Here is a 23,754-nt window from a genome sequence, read left to right as displayed (position 1 = left end):
GACATGTTTATTGACAAGCCATCAGTGTATTGCTTTTCTGGAGATGACTTTGACTATGTGCTTAACACTTTGTTGGAGTTAAACACAGTTTTGTGTAAACAATAGCAATATTAAAACTAGCAGCATGCAAGCTCATCACCATCAACAACCTGTGCAGCCAGTGGAAGAAAATATAAAATGTAGGTATTTTTTTCCACTACATGGAAAAAATCTTGTAAACTCTGATATTTTTGGTACAAATACACACAGATGTTACATTTATTTTGTTCTGAAATATAAATATCATATGATGTTGATCTCAAATGAAAACATGGAATGTTGTAGATTATATGTAATCCAGGGGTCAACAAATGTGTTTAAAATTAGAACTTAGAAATTAAATTTACCACAATACAAAAATACCACACTTACTTGATAAAAGAACAGATTTACAATTTTTAATGTGATGTGTGTGTATGTATATATATATATATATATATATATATATATATATATGTATATGTGTGTGTGTGTGTGTGTGTGTGTGATGTGTGTGTATGTGTATATATATATATGTGTGTGTGTGTGTGATGTGTGTGTATGTGTGTATATATATATATATATATATATATATGCACATACATATACATACATACAAACAAATATGCCATGTGAGTGGTTTACACACATACACATTTTACAGCCTTACAGTCTACAAACTTTGTTGTCAAAGTGCCCTAAAGGCTGTAAATCACAATTGCTAGCTTGTAATAAAGAGCTGAGCAGCTAGTCCCACATAACCTCCACACCTCCAAGGCCTTTATAGAACAAAAACATTCATCCTGAAGCAGAATTTAAACTCCTGGCTATAAAAAAGGAATACAGCACATAACAAGTGAATACACTGCAACCCTCTCTGGTAGCCAAGGGGTTAGAAGCCTTGTACAGTCCTAACCTGTTCTGAAGCTTTCATTCCTCAACAAAAAGTTTCTGCACCACATCAGCATGGAGCTTGACTGTGTTAGGCAACAGAAGTACATAAAATAAAAGTGAAACTAAACATGCCTGGCGAAAATGGGAGGGGTTTGGTTTTAATCTTTGCCCCTCTCTCCTTCATGGCTCCCTCAACTGCTGTAACATATTCCCAATGAAACACTCGACTTTGTAGGCACCTGGCAGCACAATTCTTACTAAAATAAATGCCCTCATAAAAAATTGTTTTATTATTACTGACAGGCAGGCACCCCTCACTGCAAGGCACCTGTAGGCACATGCCTGCTGTGCCTAATGGGAAATCCGGCCCTGCTCGCGGTAGCAATTAGCATTTTAAAAATTACCTCTGGTTAATTTTTAAAATGTCCCTCATTTTTAAAATGTCCCCCAACTGCCCCCAAAATTGTTTAGTGCCTTTTTGAAAATAAAAAATAGTAGCATCTTTTTTTTAAAAAATAGCACAAAGCAGTTTTTAGTGCTTAAAGTGTGCGGGTCTGGGGTGTTACAAAAAAACCTCAGAGATATTGTGGGTTTGGTTCAAGACCACCGCAATATAGCGAATAAAGCAATAAAGTGAGTCACACAAATGTTTCTGTTTCCCAGGGAATATAAATGTTATATTTACACTATACTGTAGTCTTTTAAGTGTGCAATTGCATTATGTCTAAAAAACTATGTACATATCTTATTTAAAAAATACTTTATTGCTAAAAAAAATGCTATCCTTCATCTGAGCCTTCAGCGAGTCATAATCATTTTGCTGGTGGTGTGTATATATTTGTATCCATGTGTATATATTTATGTTGGAAAAATGGCGCAGATAGACTTCCAATTTGTAAAAAGAGCAATATCTGCGAAGCGCAATAAAATCAAGTGCAATAAAACGAGGTATGCCTGTATACATATATATGTGTTACTATGTGTATTTACATATATATTTATGTGTTACTATGTGTATATTCATAAATATTTATGTGTTACTATGTGTATATACATAAATATTTTTGTTACTATGTGTATATACATATATATTTATGTGTTACTATGTGTATATACATATATATTTATGTGTTACTATGTGTATATACATAAATATTTATGTGTTACTATGTGTATATACATAAATATTTATGTGTTACTATGCGTATATACATAAATATTTATGTGTTACTATGTGTATATACATATATATTTATGTGTTACTATGTGTATATACATTTATATTTATGTGTTACTATGTGTATATACATATATATTTATGTGCTACAATGTGTATATACATATATATTTATGTGTTACTATGTGTATATACATTTATATTTATGTGTTACTATGTGTATATACATATATATTTATGTGCTACAATGTGTATATACATATATATTTATGTGTTACTATGTGTATATACATATATATTTATGTGTTACTATGTGTATATACATAAATATTTATGTGTTACTATGTGTATATAAAGTTTTGAATATGGAGCTACACCCAAATTGACCACTTCCAAATATTTCAAAAACCACGGGTCAAAGATATTTTTTATATCAGTTATACATCTGGTGTGCAAAATTGTGAGGATGAGGCAGGCACTCTAATTCAGATTAAATGCATGGCCTTATGAAACTTTACAGATAAACAGGGGTGGTGATCTGGACAAAATCTTGGCGAAGCGGGAGATCTTCAGATTGGGAACACGAATTCCCAAGGGTCTTAATTCAAAATATGACCTTATTAACTATTGGGAATAACTGATGATCTGTGCACTAGTACATCTCTCACTGTCGCCAGTAGTTACTACTAATCTGGGCTTTGAATGTTACTTTGTAAACATTTTGGAATTGCCATAGATAAGCTCTGATAAATATTATGAATTAACCAATTGTTTTTTTCATAAACAGTTTAGCATATATTTTCATATTAGCGACTACTTTAGGTTTGCTTTTGGTAACTAAATTTCATAATATAACATATTAGTTTTATCTAGAACATATGTGTTTGCATAATAGATAGAACAGATTTAGGAGGTTTGTGTACATTAGAAATTGTATTATTAGGAATTTAATCTATTTTCAATCAGAGTGTAATTGCACATACCTTCTAATTTTTCTGTTTTTTCTTATTTTAGAATTATGTATATATTCACGTATTCATTCATATATCAGATTAACCATACTTTCTAAATTTTTGATTTTATGCTCAAATTATGGGATGTGCATGATTGTTGTTTATTAAGTAATAATAACACTGAAAGCTTTAGTTTTGGATAAATGGTTATTAGGTTTCAACTTATTCATGTCATCATCTGTTCATATGTTTGGATAATGTTATATACATCATATGTCCCTTTAACTTCCAAATTAAGTGCATTCGGATCTGTCCCTTGAAACATATAAATGACAAGTCTTCTTTTTTCTTTTCTCCAGCTTCTAGTATCATGTCTGACCCTTTTTTCGCTATTGCTTCTATCAGTATCGATGTCTGAATTCATCCATATGTAATATTAACCAACAATTTTGCCCATTTGATTGTAAATAATATTGTTTACCAAATATGATTTATTGTATATAATGTTTCAGTACTTTAAGTGTTAACTTGGCTAGTAGGCGTGCTTGTTTTTACAAATTTGTTAACCAATCAAATTCTAGATTGTATTTTAAAAGATGGGGGAGTGGACCCAACACCTATGGCTATGACTACGGCAACAGCCGAAACGCGTAAGCCAGTCTAGGTGTCAGCCTACTCTGCCTAAACTAAGCTTGTTTTTCCCCAGTATTTTTAATTTTCTATTCAATAAAATTTTGTTTTTTATAAAAAAGAACTGTCCGCACCTCTTGTACCTTGATTACTATGTGTATATACATAAATATTTATGTGTTACTATGTGTATATACATATATATTTATGTATTACTATGTGTATATACATAAATATTTATGTGTTACTATGTGTATATACATATATATTTATGTGTTACTATGTGTATATACATATATATTTATGTGTTACCATGTGTATATACATATATATTTATGTGTTACTATGTGTATATACATAAATATTTATGTGTTACTATGTGTATATACATAAATATTTATGTGTTACTATGTGTATATACATATATATTCATGTGTTACTGTGTGTATATACATAAATATGTATGTGTTACTATGTGTATACATATATATTTATGTGTTACTATGTGTATTTACATATATATTTATGTGTTACTATGTGTATACATATATATTTATGTGTTACTATGTGTATATACATAAATATTTATGTGTTACTATGTGTATATATATATATATATATATATATATATTTATGTGTTACTATGTGTATATATATATATATATATATTTATGTGTTACTATGTGTATATACATATATATTTATGTGTTACTATGTGTATATACATAAATATTTATGTGTTACTATGTGTATATACATATATATTTATGTGTTACTATGTGTATATACATAAATATTTATGTGTTACTATGTGTATATACATAAATATATATGTATATACACATGGTAACACATAAATATATATCTGTTACTATGTGTATATACATAAATATTTATGTGTTACTATGTGTATATACATAAATATTTATGTGTTACTATGTGTATATACATATATATTCATGTGTTACTATGTGTATATACATAAATATTTATGTGTTACTATGTGTATATACATAAATATTTATGTGTTACTATGTGTATATACATAAATATTTATGTGTTACTTTGTGTATATACATATATATTTATGTGTTACTATGTGTATATACATAAATATTTATGTGTTACTATGTGTATATACATATATATTTATGTGTTACTATGTGTATATACATAAATATTTATGTGTTACTATGTGTATATACATAAATATTTGTGTTACTATGTGTAAATACATATATATCTATGTGTTACTATGTGTATATACATATATATTTATGTGTTACTATGTATATATACATATATATTTATGTGTTACTATGCTATACACATAGTAACACATAAATATATATGTATATAAGTATATATATATATATATATATATATATATATATATATAATTTAAATTTCCTGCCCATGGCTGCACGACTTACCCCCTTTGCTGAAATTTGTTTCTTTTGTGAATCAGATAGAGAATAATTTTTTTTTTAAAGTTACCAGTTTACTTCTATTATCAAATTTCTGGACCACTACATGACAGGAAATAGTGCTGCAGGCTTGTGCACACTCCTGAACTTACCTTCCTGCTTTTCAACAAAGAAAATTTCATGATAGAAGTAAATTGGGACATTTTTAAAAATTGTACATTTTATCTGAATCATGAAAATTTTTTTGGGGGTTTTATGTCCCTTTAAGTAATCATTATTATAGTTATAGCGAGTGATAAGTGCTAAAAGTGCGGCTAATCACCCGTAAGGGTCTCAAGGCGCTGCTCATTTTATCAACCTCAGAAGTGTGAGTGTGTGTGAGTGTGTGTGTTAGTGCATTACACATTAAGTGTGTGAGTATGTGAGTGTGTGTGTTTGTGTGAGTGTGAGTATGTGTTTGTGAGTGTGTGTACTTGTAAAGCGCGGCTAATCACCCGTAAGGGTCTCAAGGCGCTGCTCATTTTATCAACCTCAGCAGTGTGAGTGTTTGTGAGTATGTGTGTGAGTGCATAACCCATAAAGTGTGTGAGTATGTGTGTGTGTGAGTGTGTGTGTGTGCATGACAAGACATGGTCTGTTATATAGATTTTGCTTTAGTGACTGAGCACAGAATATCAGCTTGTATAAAATATGTGCTAATTCTAGTGAGCAGGTTTTAAAACAATAAGCTGGCTGTGCATGACCCCTCCATCTCTGATATCAAGTTGTAAGAAACATATGAGCTACAACCATTGTGGGGCCCCCAGCTTTCCCCAATGCTTAAAAGAGTCCAAAAACAAATTTTCCGCTGCCTACATGCAATTCTTGTGGTGATTATGCCAGTTGCGGTCTTTGCCTTTGGTATTCATATATAAAAAAAGAGAGTAGCCCATATCATTCTTTCATTAATTATTTCAAATTGCATAAGATCAGCATTTCTTAGTTTTGTTTATCATTATGCAAATTAGAATGGAACTTACAGTTTGTTCTTCATTACAGCAGTCTGAAAAGAAAAAGACACATCATTATGAAATACATGTGTATAATGGTTCATTAGTTTTAAAGGGACAGTCTACTCCTTATTGTTTAAAAAGATAGATAATGGCTACTTTGCACAACCAACTTTGTTTTATTGATATTTATAATCTATAAAACTCTAAATCTCTGCCTGTTTCTAAGCCCATGCAGTCTGCTTTGTTAGCTTTTCACAGCAAGACAGTTCTAGTTAATGTGTGTCATAAACATGACACTGCGCTCACTCGTGAAGTATGAATGAGTCAGCACTGATTGGCTAAAATGCAAGTATCTAAATAGCACTGAAATAAGGGGGGGGGGGCAGTTTGCAGAGGCTTAGATACAACTTAATCACAGAGGTAAAAAGTATTTTACTATAACTGTTGGTTATGCAAAACTGGGGAATGGGTAATACAAGGACTATCTATCTTTTTAAACAATAACAATTCTGGAGTAGACTGTCCCTTTAAGATGATTCGGTGACACTGAACGATTTGATCCATACACACACATCTTTGGTCAAGCACTCTCTCATTTTCAAATTACAAACGCTTAGGGTGCATCAGATAGAAATATTTAAAATCTCAAAGTTAATGAACACTCTCCAGGTCTTTCATACAACAATGTTTTGGTAATAAAGCCACAATATATGGAGGACCTGTATAGTGGGCATTAACTTTGGGACTATATATATTATCTGTCTGCCTGTCTCCGTCTATCTATCTAAACCACTCTTTAATTCCCAGTGGGTTTTCATCTTTTTGTTTTTTTTAACCTGAATATGCTTTTGATTACCTGCTCAGAAACACAATACTAAACTGTGCCTCTCCTTTGTGATTTTCTCCTGTTTCACTGGCAGCAGGATCAATATTGCAAAGGCACATTGGCTTTGCTTGTTCAACTAACCATGACAGGGTAATACCTGTGATATGCTATGATACTGGAAAACTGTCAGTAGAAAAGGAACTGAGCCGTAGCAAGAGCTTTTTTTTAAAGTAAATCTTAGTTTAATTTATCTTTTGTACAAAAATAAGATCTGACATTTGCTTGTTGTAAAACGCGTACATTTTTTCCATCAAGGTATTTTGTGAATAGTTACTAACATGGTTCATATCTGTCAAAAAAACAAAAAACTTCTTATTCAAATAACTGTCCAAAATTTAAAACATTACATTATTAAAGGGACAGGAAACGCCAAAATTTTCTTTCATAATTTGGATAGAGCATACAATTTTAAACAACTTTCCCATTTACTTCTATTACTTCTACTTCTATTTGTTGAAGGAGCATAATTGCACTAATGGCAGCTAGATAAACGCATCTAGTCAGCAAAATACAAATGTGTGCAGGCACCAATTCGCCGCAGCTGCCACTAGTGTAGTATATGTGCATATTCTATATCAACAAAAGATACCAAGAGAACAAAGCACATTTGAAAATAAAAGTGAATTTAAAAGTGTCTTAAAATGACCTGCTCTGTCTGAATCCTGCACGTATAATTTTGACTTTCCTATCCCTTTAACTTGGATTATATAATAAAAAGAAGCTGCACCCAGGTGGGAAATCGCCATAGAGCAGGCTAATAATGTTATTGAGCTGGTTGTTCATTCCTGTGAGTGCCTTTCTCTGTCTGTATTAACTCGGATTTGCAGTTTAAATTTTGCTTTGCAAAAGTATTGCCTGTTTTCATCTAGTGGTTAGCGACACATTGTGAGGGTAAAGGGATACGTACATTGCCTTTGTTGTGACCTTGCATGACTACTTTAAATTATGTTGGTTTTTTTTTTTTTGTCACAGTTCAAATGTCCTTTAAAGATGATGGATTTATGTGATTGTCTGCATTATTTTTTTGTCTAAGGGACAGTGGCTTTAAAAAATCCAAATACGGGGGGCGGAGCATGCCTGGGTACTGAACGGTCGCACTTTCTCTCAGCTCTGCCGATATAGCAAATAATCATACTTTTTAGACCGTTCAGCCCAGCTAAAATCTATATTTCCAGTACACCTGTCTCCTGAGGCGAAGAAAGGGAAACATAAATCACCGGATGATCACTCTAATGAGAAGTGAGTCGCTGTTTTAATAGACTGACTAGTGCTGAGATGACCTAGGAGCGGCCATTTCCTCATATCTGTAAGGCCTTCCTAGTGAATCAAGAACCCTTTTTTTTGTGTATGTCATATCTAACCGAAAACGCAGGATAGAAGAGAGTACCACTGTGGTGTCAATATGGCTACCTGCAGTGTTGAACTGTTAACCGCCATTACCCATCTGCTAAATGCCCACTACAGCTGCCTTTCGGACTGACTCACATCAGAATGGGACTTCATAGGTCAGCGGATGCCCCACGAGGGATCAAAAGTACACTTGGTGGAGGTAGTTGAGCATGTCCAGGAAACTACAGACGACGTTAAAAATGGGCAAGCAACGGAAAATATTCTTACAGCTAAGGATTCGGCAGGCACCGGAACATACCGCAATCAAGGAGAACCATTTGCTGAGATGATCTCATTGCCTAGCTTACCTTGTGGGATAATGGAGGAGAAGGTGTCATCTGTGGCGAGGCGGCCGATCGCTGAGGAGTTGGCGGGACCGCCCGCTGTTACATGTGAGCAGATTTGTGTCTATGCAGTGCGGCCGGCTCCCCAATCACCAATGGCTGAAGTAGGCCCTCATGGTCCGGTAATTATCACCCTGAGACTTACACACCACTCAGTCCCTCCATATTATAGAGCGCATTCTATGTTTTTTCCAGATAAGGATATTACCCACCTTAGGAGCAAAAGTGTCAATCTATTATGCTGGTCTGTGCGACCCTCTCTCCCCCTGATGCGCCAAAAAGTAGGTGTCGGTTAAGAACATGGAGACCCCAATCTACCTGGTACTTGAGACAAGTCTCGGGTGTAACTCTGGACACTTAGTATGGGCGCTATGTTCCTTTATCTCTCAATAGTGTGCCCGGTTAAGCAAAGCTTTTTGGTCTGGCTGACATTAGCTAATTTTTTCTGTTTGACACGTATGTTATTCAAAAGTTCAAATTTGTTTTATGTTGAGATTGTAATAACATAACTTTTTATTACTTAGCTCTGGTAACTTTATATCTCGCATTGGTTTACTAAGTGTTTGATGCCTAACTGCTTTCATATTATATGCCCAATATTGCCATAACAGTAGGAGTCATTGCCCTCAGGAGTTTCTACACCTAGGTTCACAGGTTGTTGAGCTTTTGTATTGATTTACATGTATGATATAAGGGGATTGGAGACGTCTAGTTCAATGTGTTATGACACACTCTTAGATATCCTTATTTAGACCACATTAGACTGCTGCTATGGTCTTCCTTCAAATCTCAGTTAACCTTTTTTAATTTATAGTTCAATAAGCACATCCTTGAAGTATGACTTTTTGTATTATGCTGCTAAAAGACTAAAACTAAAATCATGTCTGCATTCTAGCTGGGTATAGGGCCCATACCCAGAAGATAGGACTTAAGGCAACTGAGCTATAGAAATGCAGTTTTTTCTCAGCGTGTGTTTGCATTTAGGACCTTAGTTTAGTCAGTCTTAAAAATAAAAATAGATATGGTACTCTTCAGCCCCTAATCAACTATTGTATCATCTGTTTATAATTCTAATACTTTGTGCACTTATTATAGGCCTGTGTTTATAGATATATATTTCGAAGAGGGTAAGAAGTGTATAGGATTATTTTATCGCTCGTCACCCTGCACAGCACCGCTAGGTCAGTTTCTCTCGGCTTTAATCTTCTATCCCATTCACCTTGTTAAGAGCTCTGACAAGGCTAACCATACACATACAATCTTAGCAGTTAAATGATGTTCCCATAGTTAACATTGAATTTTTAGTTGCCAACATATATCATAAACCCTTGAGGGTAGTCTAATTTATTTATAGTTGATATCCTGCATGTTAAAAGTTTCCTACGCTATATATCTTAATTAAAGTACTCAACTTACCCCCCCCCCCCCCACAATATACCTCCTGATTTAGGAGGGTTAACCATACGGCTCATCTTGCCTATGCCGTAACATAAACTCCCCCCTAGCATTTACTCTTACAAATTACCACGGTAGAGACTCTAATCACTATATTCTATTCAGCAGGGCTGATTACCATAGTTTTCCAGACGAGTCTCTGATTGTTTGTTCCACCATGCTATTTCCATTCGAGAATATTACCTCCATTGTGGTTATCACCTCATATGCTAATTAACACCCTAATATAAGCTTATATTATACTTTCTGTTGTACCGAAAATGCAAGGTAACCAGTTTTATTTCCTTCAGACTTTATAAATTAAGAAAACTGAAGTTCACTGTTTGGGATCCAAAAGTGGTCCCCTAACGCCCAGGAGAGCCTTCTAACGCTTTATCTTCTTTTTCATTTTGTGAGGTTCAAAAGTGGTTCCATTTATTTATTGTTTGGAAGGCTCTTAGCTTAAACGGCAAATAGGATGTCTATTGTTTGTTTTCATCAATGTTCTATAATTTTGATGTGTACAGTTGGAACTGTCTTTCTAATCCTTTCTGTATTGACCGCATTGAAAATTGTTGTTTGTATGCCGTAAATTGAACTTCAATAAAAAAAAAATAAATAAATAAAAAAAAAATCCAAATACATACTTATATTTTTCCTTCTATGGCATATTAGTTAGCCTTTAATAATACTAATTTATGTAGTTCTTAATATATATATATTTTTAAAATAAATTTTCACCCTGTAGGATCTGAAACCCAAAGCCGTGGGTAAAATGTGTCTTTCAATCACAACTGATGCAGAACATAAAGGAAACAAGCACTAACATGGCATAATACATACATAATAATACATGGGGGCCAATTTATCAAGCTTCGTATGGAGCTTCATGCCCCTGTTTCCGCGCGAGTCTTTCGGCTCTCTGGAAACAGAAGTTATGAAGCAGCGGTCTAAAGACCGCTGCTCCATAGCTTGTCCGCCTGCTCTGAGGCCGCGGACAGAAATCAACCCAATCGAATACGATCGGGTTGATTGACACCCTCTGCTGATTGGCCGCACATCTGCAGGGGGCGGCATTGCACAAGCAGTTCTCAAGAAGTGCTGGTGCAATGATAAATGTGCAGCGGACATGATACGCTACATCGTATCATGTCCACTCGCACTATGATAAATCTACCCCATAAGGTGACAATTTAACCTCGGTTGCCTACATCAACCATCAGGGGGGAACGAGAAGTTCCTTGGCAATGAGAGAAGTATCTCAGATACTAGAGTGGGTGGAGACTCACATATGTATGCGGTCAGCGATCCACATTCTGGGTGTGGACAACTGGGAAGCAGACTTCCTCAGCAGGCAATCCTTTCACCCAGGGGAATGGTCTCTCCACCCGAGGTGTTTGCAGAGATATGCAGCGAGTGGGGGATGCCGGAGAAAGATCTCATGGCATCCCGCCTTAATACCAAGCTATCCAGGTATGGGTCGAGGTTGAGGGATCCTCAGGCGGAATTGATAGATGCCCTATCAGTACCATGGAGGTTCAGACTCATGTATTTTTTTCTCCATTACCACTTCTCCCTCGTGTGGTGGCTCGCATCAAGCAGGAGCAAGCATCAGTGATTCTGATTGCTCCATCGTGGCAGCGAAGGACGTGGTTTGCGGATCTGGTGGGGATGTCCTCATCTCCTCAGTGGAGGTTACCTTTTCGCAGAGACCTGCTGATACAGGGTTCCTTCGTTCATCAAAATCTAGATTCTCTGAGGCTGACTGCGTGGAGATTGAATGCTCTCCCTGCCTTATGAAATTAAAACATAATTTATGCTTACCAGATAAATTCCTTTCCTTCCTGGTAGGGAGAGTCCACAACCCTGCTTGTAATTTATTTTTTGTTGGACGGCTCCCTTTTTATATTATTTCTTCTGGCACCTTTATACCCTGATGTTTCTCATACGTTTCCATGTTCCCTCGGCAGAATGACTGGGGGACAGGGGAAGTGGTAGGGATATTTAAGCCTTTGGCTTGGGTTTCTTTGTCTCCTCCTGGTGGCCAGATGTTGTATTTCCCAACAGTAAGGAATGAAGTTGTGGACTCTCCCTGCCAGGAAGGAAAGGAATTTATCTGGTTAGCATAAATTATGTTTTCTACATATTTCTGATGGTATTTTGGTAAAATATATATCTATACCTATATAGATATATGATTATATATAGGTATAGATATATACAGGTATATATATATATATATATATATATATATGAATATCTATTATATAAATACATAGAACATATATTGCTATGTGTAGAACATTGGAATGTGAAATATGTATAGTAAATACATAGTTAAAACCTTTATTAAATATGAATATTGCATAAATCAGACATAAATGGTGAAGTAGAAGAAAACATGAAATACATATGTACATATATATATATATATATATATATATATATATATATATATATACATACATATACATACATACATACACACACATCTTTAGACATGTATATGTAAGTAATTTAATGTTAAAGCCCTTTGCCTGCCTTTTTTTCTAACACCTGAGATCTCATTTCTTTTAACCCTTATAACTTTTGTGTGCAATATTTTTAAAATAATTTTTATTAGATGGTGTTATTATGAGTGTGGTAAGCCTGACGAGCGCAAATACTCGTAATAAACTCCTTATCGCTTGCGTGCAAAAGTTTGCGCTCCACTAATAATCTGGCCCTAAATAGGTTGGTTATAAAACCTGTATCTTACCAGTCATCAGCTAGCCCATCGTATCAGTGAATGTACTGTCCTAAGTGCAAGTCTTATCTTCAAGTGCTCATTTCTAGCATACTTTAAGGTTGCTAATATAACAAAAAATCTATCTATATTTTTTCTACATCAATTGATCAGTTTAAACACAATGTTGTAATTTTTTTTATTTTTTATTTGTATCTATATAATCTTAAGTGGTCCATTATACTGCTGTGTGCTGCTAAACTTCAAATATAATGGATTTTAGTACTCATTTACTTTTTAAAGAGACAGTAAAGTCAAAATCAAACGTTTAAGAGCATACAGTTTTAAAAAAGCTAGTTTCCAGTTTACTTCTATTATGGAATTTGCTTTGATCTTTTGGTATCCTTTGTTGAAGAGTAAACTTAAGTAGGTTGATAGGAGCTTAGGAGCATGCACATGCCTAGCATTCTATGGCAGCAGTGTTTGCAAACTGTGTATTACTTTGAATTTTAACTTTACTGTCTATAAAGCATACTTGTTATTCACTATTCATTTTTGCACAATAGGGTGGGGTGGATTACACTTTTCTGCCTTACTTGACAGGAGGTTATCCTATTACTACTTTAGATATGATGCTGGAATGTTATTTCACATTTTGCATGAATTATCATTGGTACTATGAACAATGCATTATTCTTTCAGTCTGCCCATATATTGATCAACCTGTCTGTCTTTCTGTCTGTCTTTATATATGTATTCAGCGCTGCGGAATCTGTTGGCGCTCTACAAATACCTGATGATAATAATAATATGTATATACTGTGTGTATGTGTGTGTGTGTGTATATATATATATATATATATATATATATATATATATACTGTATATATATTTTTTTCTATACTATAATCACGTTTGTAATGCGTCCGTCACCAGTTTGCGCACGCATCCTCAAAGGAATGTTGGCAGCGCGAAGCAGCCAAAAGAATGTTGGCTGTGTGCACAGCCAAAAGAATTCACCTGGATGCAGCGAATAGCAGGGTGGATTCTTTCGCCACCCTGCCATTTTCGGAATCCACCGGGATGCAGCGAAGGCAAACCGAGCATTACAAAAAAAAAATCTAACTGCCCGCCATAAGTATTAAAAAAAATAAAAAATAACCACCCACAATGAGTATTAAAATAAACCTAACCGCCCGCAATGAGTATTTAAAAAAAGAACCTAACCACCCGCAATAAGTATTTAAAATAAATAAATAACCAACTACCTAATAAAATTATTAACCCCTAAATCCGCCATCCCCAACATCGCAAACTACCTAATACATCTATTAACCCCTAAACCGCCATTAACCCACATTGCTAATTAACCTAATAAATCTATTAATCCCTAAACCGCCATTAATCCACATCACAATTAATATAAATCTATTAACCCCTAAACCGCCAAACCCCACAATGCAAATAACTAATCACTAAGCCCCCTAACCTAACACCCCCTAAATTAACCCCATTACATAAATTAAAATAATCCTAAATTACAATTAAAATAAAAAACCTAACATTACTTAGAAAACTAAATTTAAACTAATCTAAAATTACAGAAAATAAAAAAATTAAACCTAATCCCTATGAAAATAAAAAAGCCCCCAAAATAAAAACACCCCCTAATCTAAGAATAAACTACCAATAGCCCTTTAAAAGGACTTTTTGTAGGGTATTCCCCTCAAGAAATCAGCTCTTTTACATAAAAAATATACTAAGCCCCCCTCTAACATTAAACCCCCCCCACCCACCAAACCCCCCAAAATAAAAAAACACTAATAAACCTAAACTACCCATTTCCCCTAAAGGGGCATTTGTATGGGCATTGCCCTTAAAAGGGCATTCAGCTCTTTGTCACATTGCTCAAAAAACCCTAATTGAAAAAAAAAAAAAAAAAAAATTTAAAAAAAACAACTAACACTAAAGCCCCAAATAGGTACTCACGGTTTCTGAAGTCAGGCGGAGAAGGTCTTCTTCCAGGCGGATCCATCATCTTCATCCACAGTGAAGGCGGTGCAGAGCTGAGATGCAGAATAATGTTCCCAGATATGGCGATCCTCGGTGGCGGTGCTCCTCGGCGGTGTGAAGGCTCCTCTTCATGCGATCGTCCGCCGCACACTGAAGATTAAATGCAAGGTACCCCGTATTTATTGGGGTATCTTGCATTCCTATTGGCTGACATTTTCACATCAGCCAATAGGATGACAGCAAGTGAAATCTTATTGGCTGGTGAACAGCCAGCCAATAAGATTTCACTTGCTCTTGGTTTCAGTGTGCAGCGGACGATCGCATGAAGAGGAGCCTCCACACCGCAGAGGAGCGCTGCCGCTGGGTACAGTCGCCACCGAGATTTGCAGCTGCCGAGGATCGTGTCAGGGTTTTTTCCCTGCTTTGTTTGCCATGTGCTGCTGGCAGCCATTTTACTCACCTCTCTTGCTGAATCTGGTGCATAGTGTGTGATGCTGCTCATTTCCTGCACACCCTCTTATGGCCAGACTGGTGTACATCATTCGTGTGAGACAGGTTGCAGTCTCAGAATTGTGATGTCATCACTTATTATTTAAAGGGCCTCTGTTCAGTATGTGTTGCCCTTGCGTTGCCTCAGACATGTTTGTGAGTTCCTGTGTTCCAGTGTATTACCTGGCTGTCTGACGTCCCTCCTGGTTCCTGATCCCTGGCTTGTTCCTGACTCTGCTGTTCTCCTTGTACCTGATTCCAGCTCGTCTGACTACTCGCTTTGGCTCCTGACTCGGCTCGTCTGACTACCAGCTCTGGCTTTGATTCCTGGCTTGTTGTATGACTCTGACAGATCGCCACATCTGGGAAGGAACACCGCTCTGCGCCGCCTTTGCTGTGGATGATGAACCCGCCTGGAAGAAGAGCTTCTCCAACGAACTTCAGGAATCGTGAGCACCTATTTGGGGCTTTAGTGGGGTTTTTTTTAAATTTTTTTTAATTTCGATTTTTTTTAAAGGGGTTTTTAGATTAGGAATATTTATTTTTTATTTTGAATAATGAAATTTTGTTCCAGTAATTTAGCTTTTTTTATTTTTTGTAATTTTATTTATTGGAAAGGGGTACGGGGGGATAGGGACAGGGACAGATGAATAGAGGGATAGGGATGGATAGGTATATTTATTTCATTAAACATTTTGGCCCGTGTACACAGGCTTTACCACTAGTATATGTATATATATAGTTATTTCTCTTCTGGGAGTACAGCAGACTATCCGCATTAAGATTTAAACTTGTCTTGAAGAAGGCTCTATTAGGAGCTGAAACTATGACTATGATCTTTTGATCTTTGATGTGAAATTACTGATGTATTCAGAATAAATACTATAAATTATTGCAACAAGAAATCCTGTGAGTGCCCTCCCTCCTTTATACCAAATATCAACCACTACTCTCTGAGGACTGCACCCAGGTCATAACCACACCATAGAGGTTGGAGTGCTGGGTCACCGGCTAATTGACTTTACATGTATATGTATGTGTCTTATGAGAAATTGTTTTGTTTGTATTATTGCTTTCAACTAGTAATTATTATGGAAAGACGTGATCTAAATATTGTATTTTTTTTTTTATTTTGACAGGTATTTTATGCTGGACTTTGACTCAGGGACATTGCAGTATTTTGTGACAGAAGCGAGTAAGAACCAGAAACCAAGAGGAAGTCTGTCTTTAGCTGGGTCAGCCATTTCTCAAAGTGATGAGGCACCCAATATGATAGTTGTGTACTCGGCTAATGGAGAAATATATAAACTCAAAGGTAAGGGGAACATAATAATCTATTCTGATCATTTGATAAAACTGATAGCTACAAAGGAAAATGTAACCTGCTTGAGTCTCATCCACAGTAAATGGTTTGGTTTTCTATTAAGCGACTGTTTTTAGAGATGCGTAAAGTGAGTTCAGCTATGTTTATTCTCTGGCCTTATACTTGTCTATGATTGTGTTTTCACTCAATATACTACATACATTTCAGTCTCAGTGCCTGACAAGAGCATCATTTGACTCTGTAGAGAAATGTAATTTTGTGAGACAGTTTACAGACTGTCCTCTGTTCTTTGCCATAACAGCTGTATTTATGCGTTCTCCTTTCTAACAAATGGTAACTATCCCACTATCAGAATGTTTGATAAAAAATACTAAAAAGTCTTAGGAAATTCTGTCTGCAACTTTATAACAAAATTCCAAATGTCCCGTAGCTAGTCCCAGTTCAGGAGCTCTGTCCTTCTGTTCCACCTTCCCTTAAATTAGTACTGGATACTTCATAAGGCTTGTCCAAAAATGCCCAACTCTGCCCCAAAAAACCCAGCCACATCCCAGACCATTCTGATTTTGCCACAAACCAACATGTTCCATCCATGACTGCTCACCGCTTTCCTAGACTGCCCTTACTTCCTCCCTGAACATCTTGTGCTTGTTCCCTGCTGAAAATAAACCACCTCCCCAAACTATTATGGGTAAAAAAAATGTTATATTTTTTTCTAGACTATCTGATTTTTCCATGTTTCTCTTGGTGAATTTTACAATGAATGAAGTAAATTGTACGCTTAATACTCAAGCCATGCTTCTGGCACAGGACTTGAAATTCATCAGAGCAATTTTGAAGCATCTCAGATATTGCATGTGTAGAGAATAGCCTGGCCATATTCCCCAGTGTTTCACCTAAATATATTCCAAAATGGTGGATACAGTTATATTTTTGGTGGTAACACTGGTGATATTATAGATTAAGTTAATATATACCAGAATGGTGGATACAGTTCTGTGTTTGGTGGTAACACTAATGGTATTATGGATTACCTTAATAGAAGGTTTTGGGGATATAATATTAGCAGTTACTGTGTGACACAAAGCACAGTACAAGGAATATTTCTTTCATGTAATTAACAAGAGTCCATGAGCTAGTGACGTATGGGATATACATTCCTACCAGGAGGGGCAAAGTTTCCCAAACCTTAAAATGCCTATAAATACACCCCTCACCACACCCACAAATCAGTTTTACAAACTTTGCCTCCAAGGGAGGTGGTGAAGTAAGTTTGTGCTAGATTCTACGTTGATATGCGCTCCGCAGCAAGTTGGAGCCCGGTTTTCCTCTCAGCGTGCAGTGAATGTCAGAGGGATGTGAAGAGAGTATTGCCTATTGAATGCAGTGATCTCCTTCTACGGGGTCTATTTCATAAGGTTCTCTGTTATCGGTCGTAGAGATTCATCTCTTACCTCCCTTTTCAGATCGACGATATACTCTTATATTTACCATTACCTCTACTGATTCTCGTTTCAGTACTGGTTTGGCTTTCTACAAACATGTAGATGAGTGTCCTGGGGTAAGTAAGTCTTATTTTCTGTGACACTCTAAGCTATGGTTGGGCACTTTATTTATAAAGTTCTAAATATATGTATTCAAACATTTATTTGCCTTGACTCAGAATGTTCAACTTTCCTTATTTTCAGACAGTCAGTTTCATATTTGGGATTATGCATTGAATTATCATATTTTTCTTACCTCAAAAATTTGACTTTTTTCCCTGTGGGCTGTTAGGCTCGCGGGGGCTGAAAATGCTTCATTTTATTGCGTCATTCTTGGCGCGGACTTTTTTGGCGCAAAAATTCTTTTCCGTTTCCGGCGTCATACGTGTCGCCGGAAGTTACGTCATTTTTTGACGTTATTTTGCGCCAAAAATGTCGGCGTTCCGGATGTGGCGTCATTTTTGGCGCCAAAAGCATTTAGGCGCCAAATAATGTGGGCGTCTTATTTGGCGCTAAAAAAAATGGGCGTCGCTTTTGTCTCCACATTATTTCAGTCTCATTTTTCATTTGCTTCTGGTTGCTAGAAGCTTGATATTTGGCATTCTTTCCCATTCCTGAAACTGTCTTATAAGGAATTTGATCTATTTTGCTTTATATGTTGTTTTTTCTCTTACATATTGCAAGATGTCTCACGTTGCATCTGAGCCAGAAGATACTACAGGAAAATCACTGCCTGCTGGATCTACCAAAGCTAAGTGTATCTGCTGTAAATTTTTTGGTAGCTATTCCTCCAGCTGTTGTTTGTAATAATTGTCATGACAAACTTGTTAAAGCAGATAATATTTCCTTTAGTAATGTACCATTGCCTGTTGCAGTTCCCTCAACATCTAAGGTGCAGAATGTTCCTGATAACATAAGAGATTTTGTTTCTGAATCCATAAAGAAGGCTTTGTCTGTTATTTCTCCTTCTAGTAAACGTAAAAAGACTTTTAAATCTTCTCTCTCTACAGATGAATTTTTAAATGAACACCATCATTCTGATTCTTTGGACTCTTCTGGTTCAGAGGATTCTATCTCAGAGATTGATGCTGATAAATCTTCATATTTATTTAAGATGGAATTTATTCGCTCTTTACTTAAAGAAGTACTAATTGCTTTAGAAATAGAGGATTCTAGTCCTCTTGATACTAATTCTATACGTTTGGATAAGGTTTTTAAAGCTCCTGCGGTTATTCCAGAAGTTTTTCCTGTTCCTAATGCTATTTCTGCAGTGATTTCCAAAGAATGGGATAAATTGGGTAATTCATTTACTCCTTCTAAACGTTTTAAGCAATTATATCCTGTTCCGCCTGACAGGTTAGAATTTTGGGACAAAATCCCTAAAGTTGATGGGGCTATTTCTACCCTTGCTAAACGTACTACCATTCCTACGTCAGATGGTACCTCGTTTAAGGATCCTTTAGATAGAAAAATTGAATCCTTTCTAAGAAAAGCTTATCTGTGTTCAGGTAATCTTCTTAGACCTGCTATATCATTGGCTGATGTTGCTGCAGCTTCAACTTTTTGGTTGGAAACCCTAGCGCAACAAGTAGCAAATCGTGATTCTCATGATATTATTATTCTTCTCCAGCATGCTAATAATTTTATCTGTGATGCCATTTTTGATATTATTAGAGTTGATGTTAGGTTTATGTCTCTGGCTATCTTAGCCAGAAGAGCTTTATGGCTTAAGACTTGGAATGCTGATATGGCTTCTAAATCAACTCTACTTTCCATTTCTTTCCAGGGAAACAAATTATTTGGTTCTCAGTTGGATTCTATTATTTCAACTGTTACTGGTGGGAAAGGAACTTTTTTTACCACAGGATAAAAAATCTAAAGGTAAAAACAGGGCTAACAATCGTTTTCGTTCCTTTCGTTTCAACAAAGAACAAAAGCCTGATCCTTCGTCCTCAGGAGCAGTTTTAGTTTGGAAACCATCTCCAGTCTGGAATAAATCCAAGCCTGCTAGAAAGGCAAAGCCTGCTTCTAAGTTCACATGAAGGTACGGCCCTCATTCCAGTTCAGCTGGTAGGGGGCAGGTTACGTTTTTTCAAAGAAATTTGGATCAATTCTGTTCACAATCTTTGGATTCAGAACATTGTTTCAGAAGGGTACAGAATTGGTTTCAAGATGAGACCTCCTGCAAAGAGATTTTTTCTTTCCCGTGTCCCAGTAAATCCAGTGAAAGCTCAAGCATTTCTGAATTGTGTTTCAGATCTAGAGTTGGCTGGAGTAATTATGCCAGTTCCAGTTCCGGAACAGGGGATGGGGTTTTATTCAAATCTCTTCATTGTACCAAAGAAGGAGAATTCCTTCAGACCAGTTCTGGATCTAAAATTATTGAATCGTTATGTAAGGATACCAACGTTCAAGATGGTAACTGTAAGGACTATATTGCCTTTTGTTCAGCAAGGGAATTATATGTCCACAATAGATTTACAGGATGCATATCTGCATATTCCGATTCATCCAGATCATTTTCAGTTCCTGAGATTCTCTTTTCTAGACAAGCATTACCAATTTGTGGCTCTACCGTTTGGCCTTGCTACAGCTCCAAGAATTTTCACAAAGATTCTCGGTGCCCTTCTGTCTGTAATCAGAGAACAGGGTATTGTGGTATTTCCTTATTTGGACGATATCTTGGTACTTGCTCAGTCTTTACATTTAGCAGAGTCTCATACGAATCGACTTGTGTTGTTTCTTCAAGATCATGGTTGGAGGATCAATTTACCAAAAAGTTCTTTGATTCCTCAAACAAGGGTAACCTTTCTGGGTTTCCAGATAGATTCAGTGTCCATGACTCTGTCTTTAACAGACAAGAGACGTCTAAAATTGATTACAGCTTGTCGAAACCTTCAGTCTCAATCATTCCCTTCGGTAGCCTTATGCATGGAAATTCTAGGTCTTATGACTGCTGCATCGGACGCGATCCCCTTTGCTCGTTTTCACATGCGACCTCTTCAGCTGAACCAATGGTGCAGGGATTACACGAAGATATATCAATTAATATCTTTAAAACCGATTGTTCGACACTCTCTAACGTGGTGGACAGATCACCATCGTTTAATTCAGGGGGCTTCTTTTGTTCTTCCGACCTGGACTGTAATTTCAACAGATGTAAGTCTCACAGGTTGGGGAGCTGTGTGGGGATCTCTGACGGCACAGGGAGTTTGGGAATCTCAGGAGGTGAGATTACCGATCAATATTTTGGAACTCCGTGCAATTTTCAGAGCTCTTCAGTTTTGGCCTCTTCTGAAGAGAGAATCGTTCATTTGTTTTCAGACAGACAATGTCACAACTGTGGCATACATCAATCATCAAGGAGGGACTCACAGTCCTCTGGCTATGAAAGAAGTATCTCGAATTTTGGTTTGGGCGGAATCCAGCTCCTGTCTAATCTCTGCGGTTCATATCCCAGGTGTAGACAATTGGGAAGCGGATTATCTCAGTCGCCAAACGTTGCATCTGGGCGAATGGTCTCTTCACCCAGAGGTATTTCTTCAGATTGTTCAAATGTGGGGGCTTCCAGAGATAGATCTGATGGCCTCTCATCTAAACAAGAAACTTCCCAGGTATCTATCCAGATCCCGGGATCCTCAGGCGGAGGCAGTGGATGCATTATCACTTCCTTGGAAGTATCATCCTGCCTATATCTTTCCGCCTCTAGTTCTTCTTCCAAGAGTAATCTCCAAGATTCTGAGGGAATGCTCGTTTGTTCTGCTAATAGCTCCGGCATGGCCTCACAGGTTTTGGTATGCGGATCTTGTCCGGATGGCATCTTGCCAACCATGGACTCTTCCGTTAAGACCAGACCTTCTGTCGCAAGGTCCTTTTTTCCATCCGGATCTGAAATCCTTAAATTTAAAGGTATGGAGATTGAACGCTTGATTCTTAGTCAAAGAGGTTTCTCTGACTCTGTGATTGATACTATGTTACAGGCTCGTAAATCTGTATCTAGAGAGATATATTATAGAGTCTGGAAGACTTATATTTCTTGGTGTCTTAGTCATCATTTTTCTTGGTATTCTTTTAGAATTCCGAGAATATTACAATTTCTTCAGGATGGTTTAGATAAGGGTTTGTCCGCAAGTTCCTTGAAAGGACAAATCTCTGCTCTTTCTGTTCTTTTTCACAGAAAGATTGCTATTCTTCCTGATATTCATTGTTTTGTACAAGCTTTGGTTCGTATAAAACCTGTCATTAAGTCAATTTCTCCTCCATGGAGTTTGAATTTGGTTCTGGGAGCTCTTCAAGCTCCTCCGTTTGAACCTATGCATTCATTGGACATTAAATTGCTTTCTTGGAAAGTTTTGTTCCTTTTGGCCATCTCTTCTGCCAGAAGAGTTTCTGAATTATCTGCTCTTTCTTGTGAGTCTCCTTTTCTGATTTTTCATCAGGATAAGGCGGTGTTGCGAACTTCTTTTGAATTCTTACCTAAGGTTGTGAATTCCAACAACATTAGTAGAGAATTCGTGGTTCCTTCATTATGTCCTAATCCTAAGAATTCTATGGAAAAATCGTTACATTCTTTGGATGTTGTTAGAGCTTTGAAATATTATGTTGAAGCTACTAAATCTTTCCGAAAGACTTCTAGTCTATTTGTCATCTTTTCTGGTTCTAGAAAAGGCCAGAAAGCTTCTGCCATTTCTTTGGCATCCTGGTTGAAATCTTTAATTCATCTTGCCTATGTTAAATCGGGTAAGACTCCGCCTCAGAGGATTACAGCTCATTCTACTAGGTCAGTTTCTACTTCCTGGGCGTTTAGGAATGAAGCTTCAGTTGATCAGATTTGCAAAGCAGCGACTTGGTCCTCTTTGCATACTTTTACTAAATTCTACCATTTTGATGTGTTCTCTTCTTCTGAAGCAGTTTTTGGTAGAAAGGTACTTCAGGCAGTGGTTTCGGTTTGAATCTTCTGCTTATGTTTTTCATTAAACTTTATTTTGGGTGTGGATTATTTTCAGCAGGAATTGGCTGTCTTTATTTTATCCCTCCCTCTCTAGTGACTCTTGTGTGGAAAGATCCACATCTTGGGTATTCATTATCCCATACGTCACTAGCTCATGGACTCTTGTTAATTACATGAAAGAAAACATAATTTATGTAAGAACTTACCTGATAAATTCATTTCTTTCATATTAACAAGAGTCCATGAGGCCCACCCTTTTTTGTGGTGGTTATGATTTTTTTGTATAAAGCACAATTATTCCAATTCCTTATTTTATATGCTTCGCACTTTTTTTCTTATCACCCCACTTCTTGGCTATTCGTTAAACTGATTTGTGGGTGTGGTGAGGGGTGTATTTATAGGCATTTTAAGGTTTGGGAAACTTTGCCCCTCCTGGTAGGAATGTATATCCCATACGTCACTAGCTCATGGACTCTTGTTAATATGAAAGAAATGAATTTATCAGGTAAGTTCTTACATAAATTATGTTTTTCTCCTTCAGACACAGAAGGTGCCCACTCACTTTTTGTTTTTTAATTTTTATTGTCTACCATGTTTAGAACAGAACTTTCAAAGTCTCTTAGAAAT

At 36.3% G+C, this 23,754-nt stretch overlaps 1 protein-coding gene across 1 annotated transcript in view; it reads left to right on the top strand.

The window, feature by feature from the left end:
• Window positions 1-23,754, top strand: part of OSBPL10 (oxysterol binding protein like 10) — an 873,140-nt gene that overhangs the window by 269,729 nt on the left and 579,657 nt on the right. Inside the window, exon 2 of the mRNA XM_053714253.1 lies at window positions 16,511-16,686. Coding sequence (XP_053570228.1) covers window positions 16,511-16,686 — 176 coding nt within the window. The remainder of the gene's footprint in view (window positions 1-16,510; window positions 16,687-23,754) is intronic.

The sequence above is a fragment of the Bombina bombina genome, chromosome 5 (genome assembly GCF_027579735.1).
Source record: "Bombina bombina isolate aBomBom1 chromosome 5, aBomBom1.pri, whole genome shotgun sequence".
NCBI lineage: Eukaryota > Metazoa > Chordata > Amphibia > Anura > Bombinatoridae > Bombina > Bombina bombina.
The sequence above is the reverse complement of the archived record's forward strand: the minus strand, read 5'-3'. Positions and strand labels throughout refer to the sequence as shown.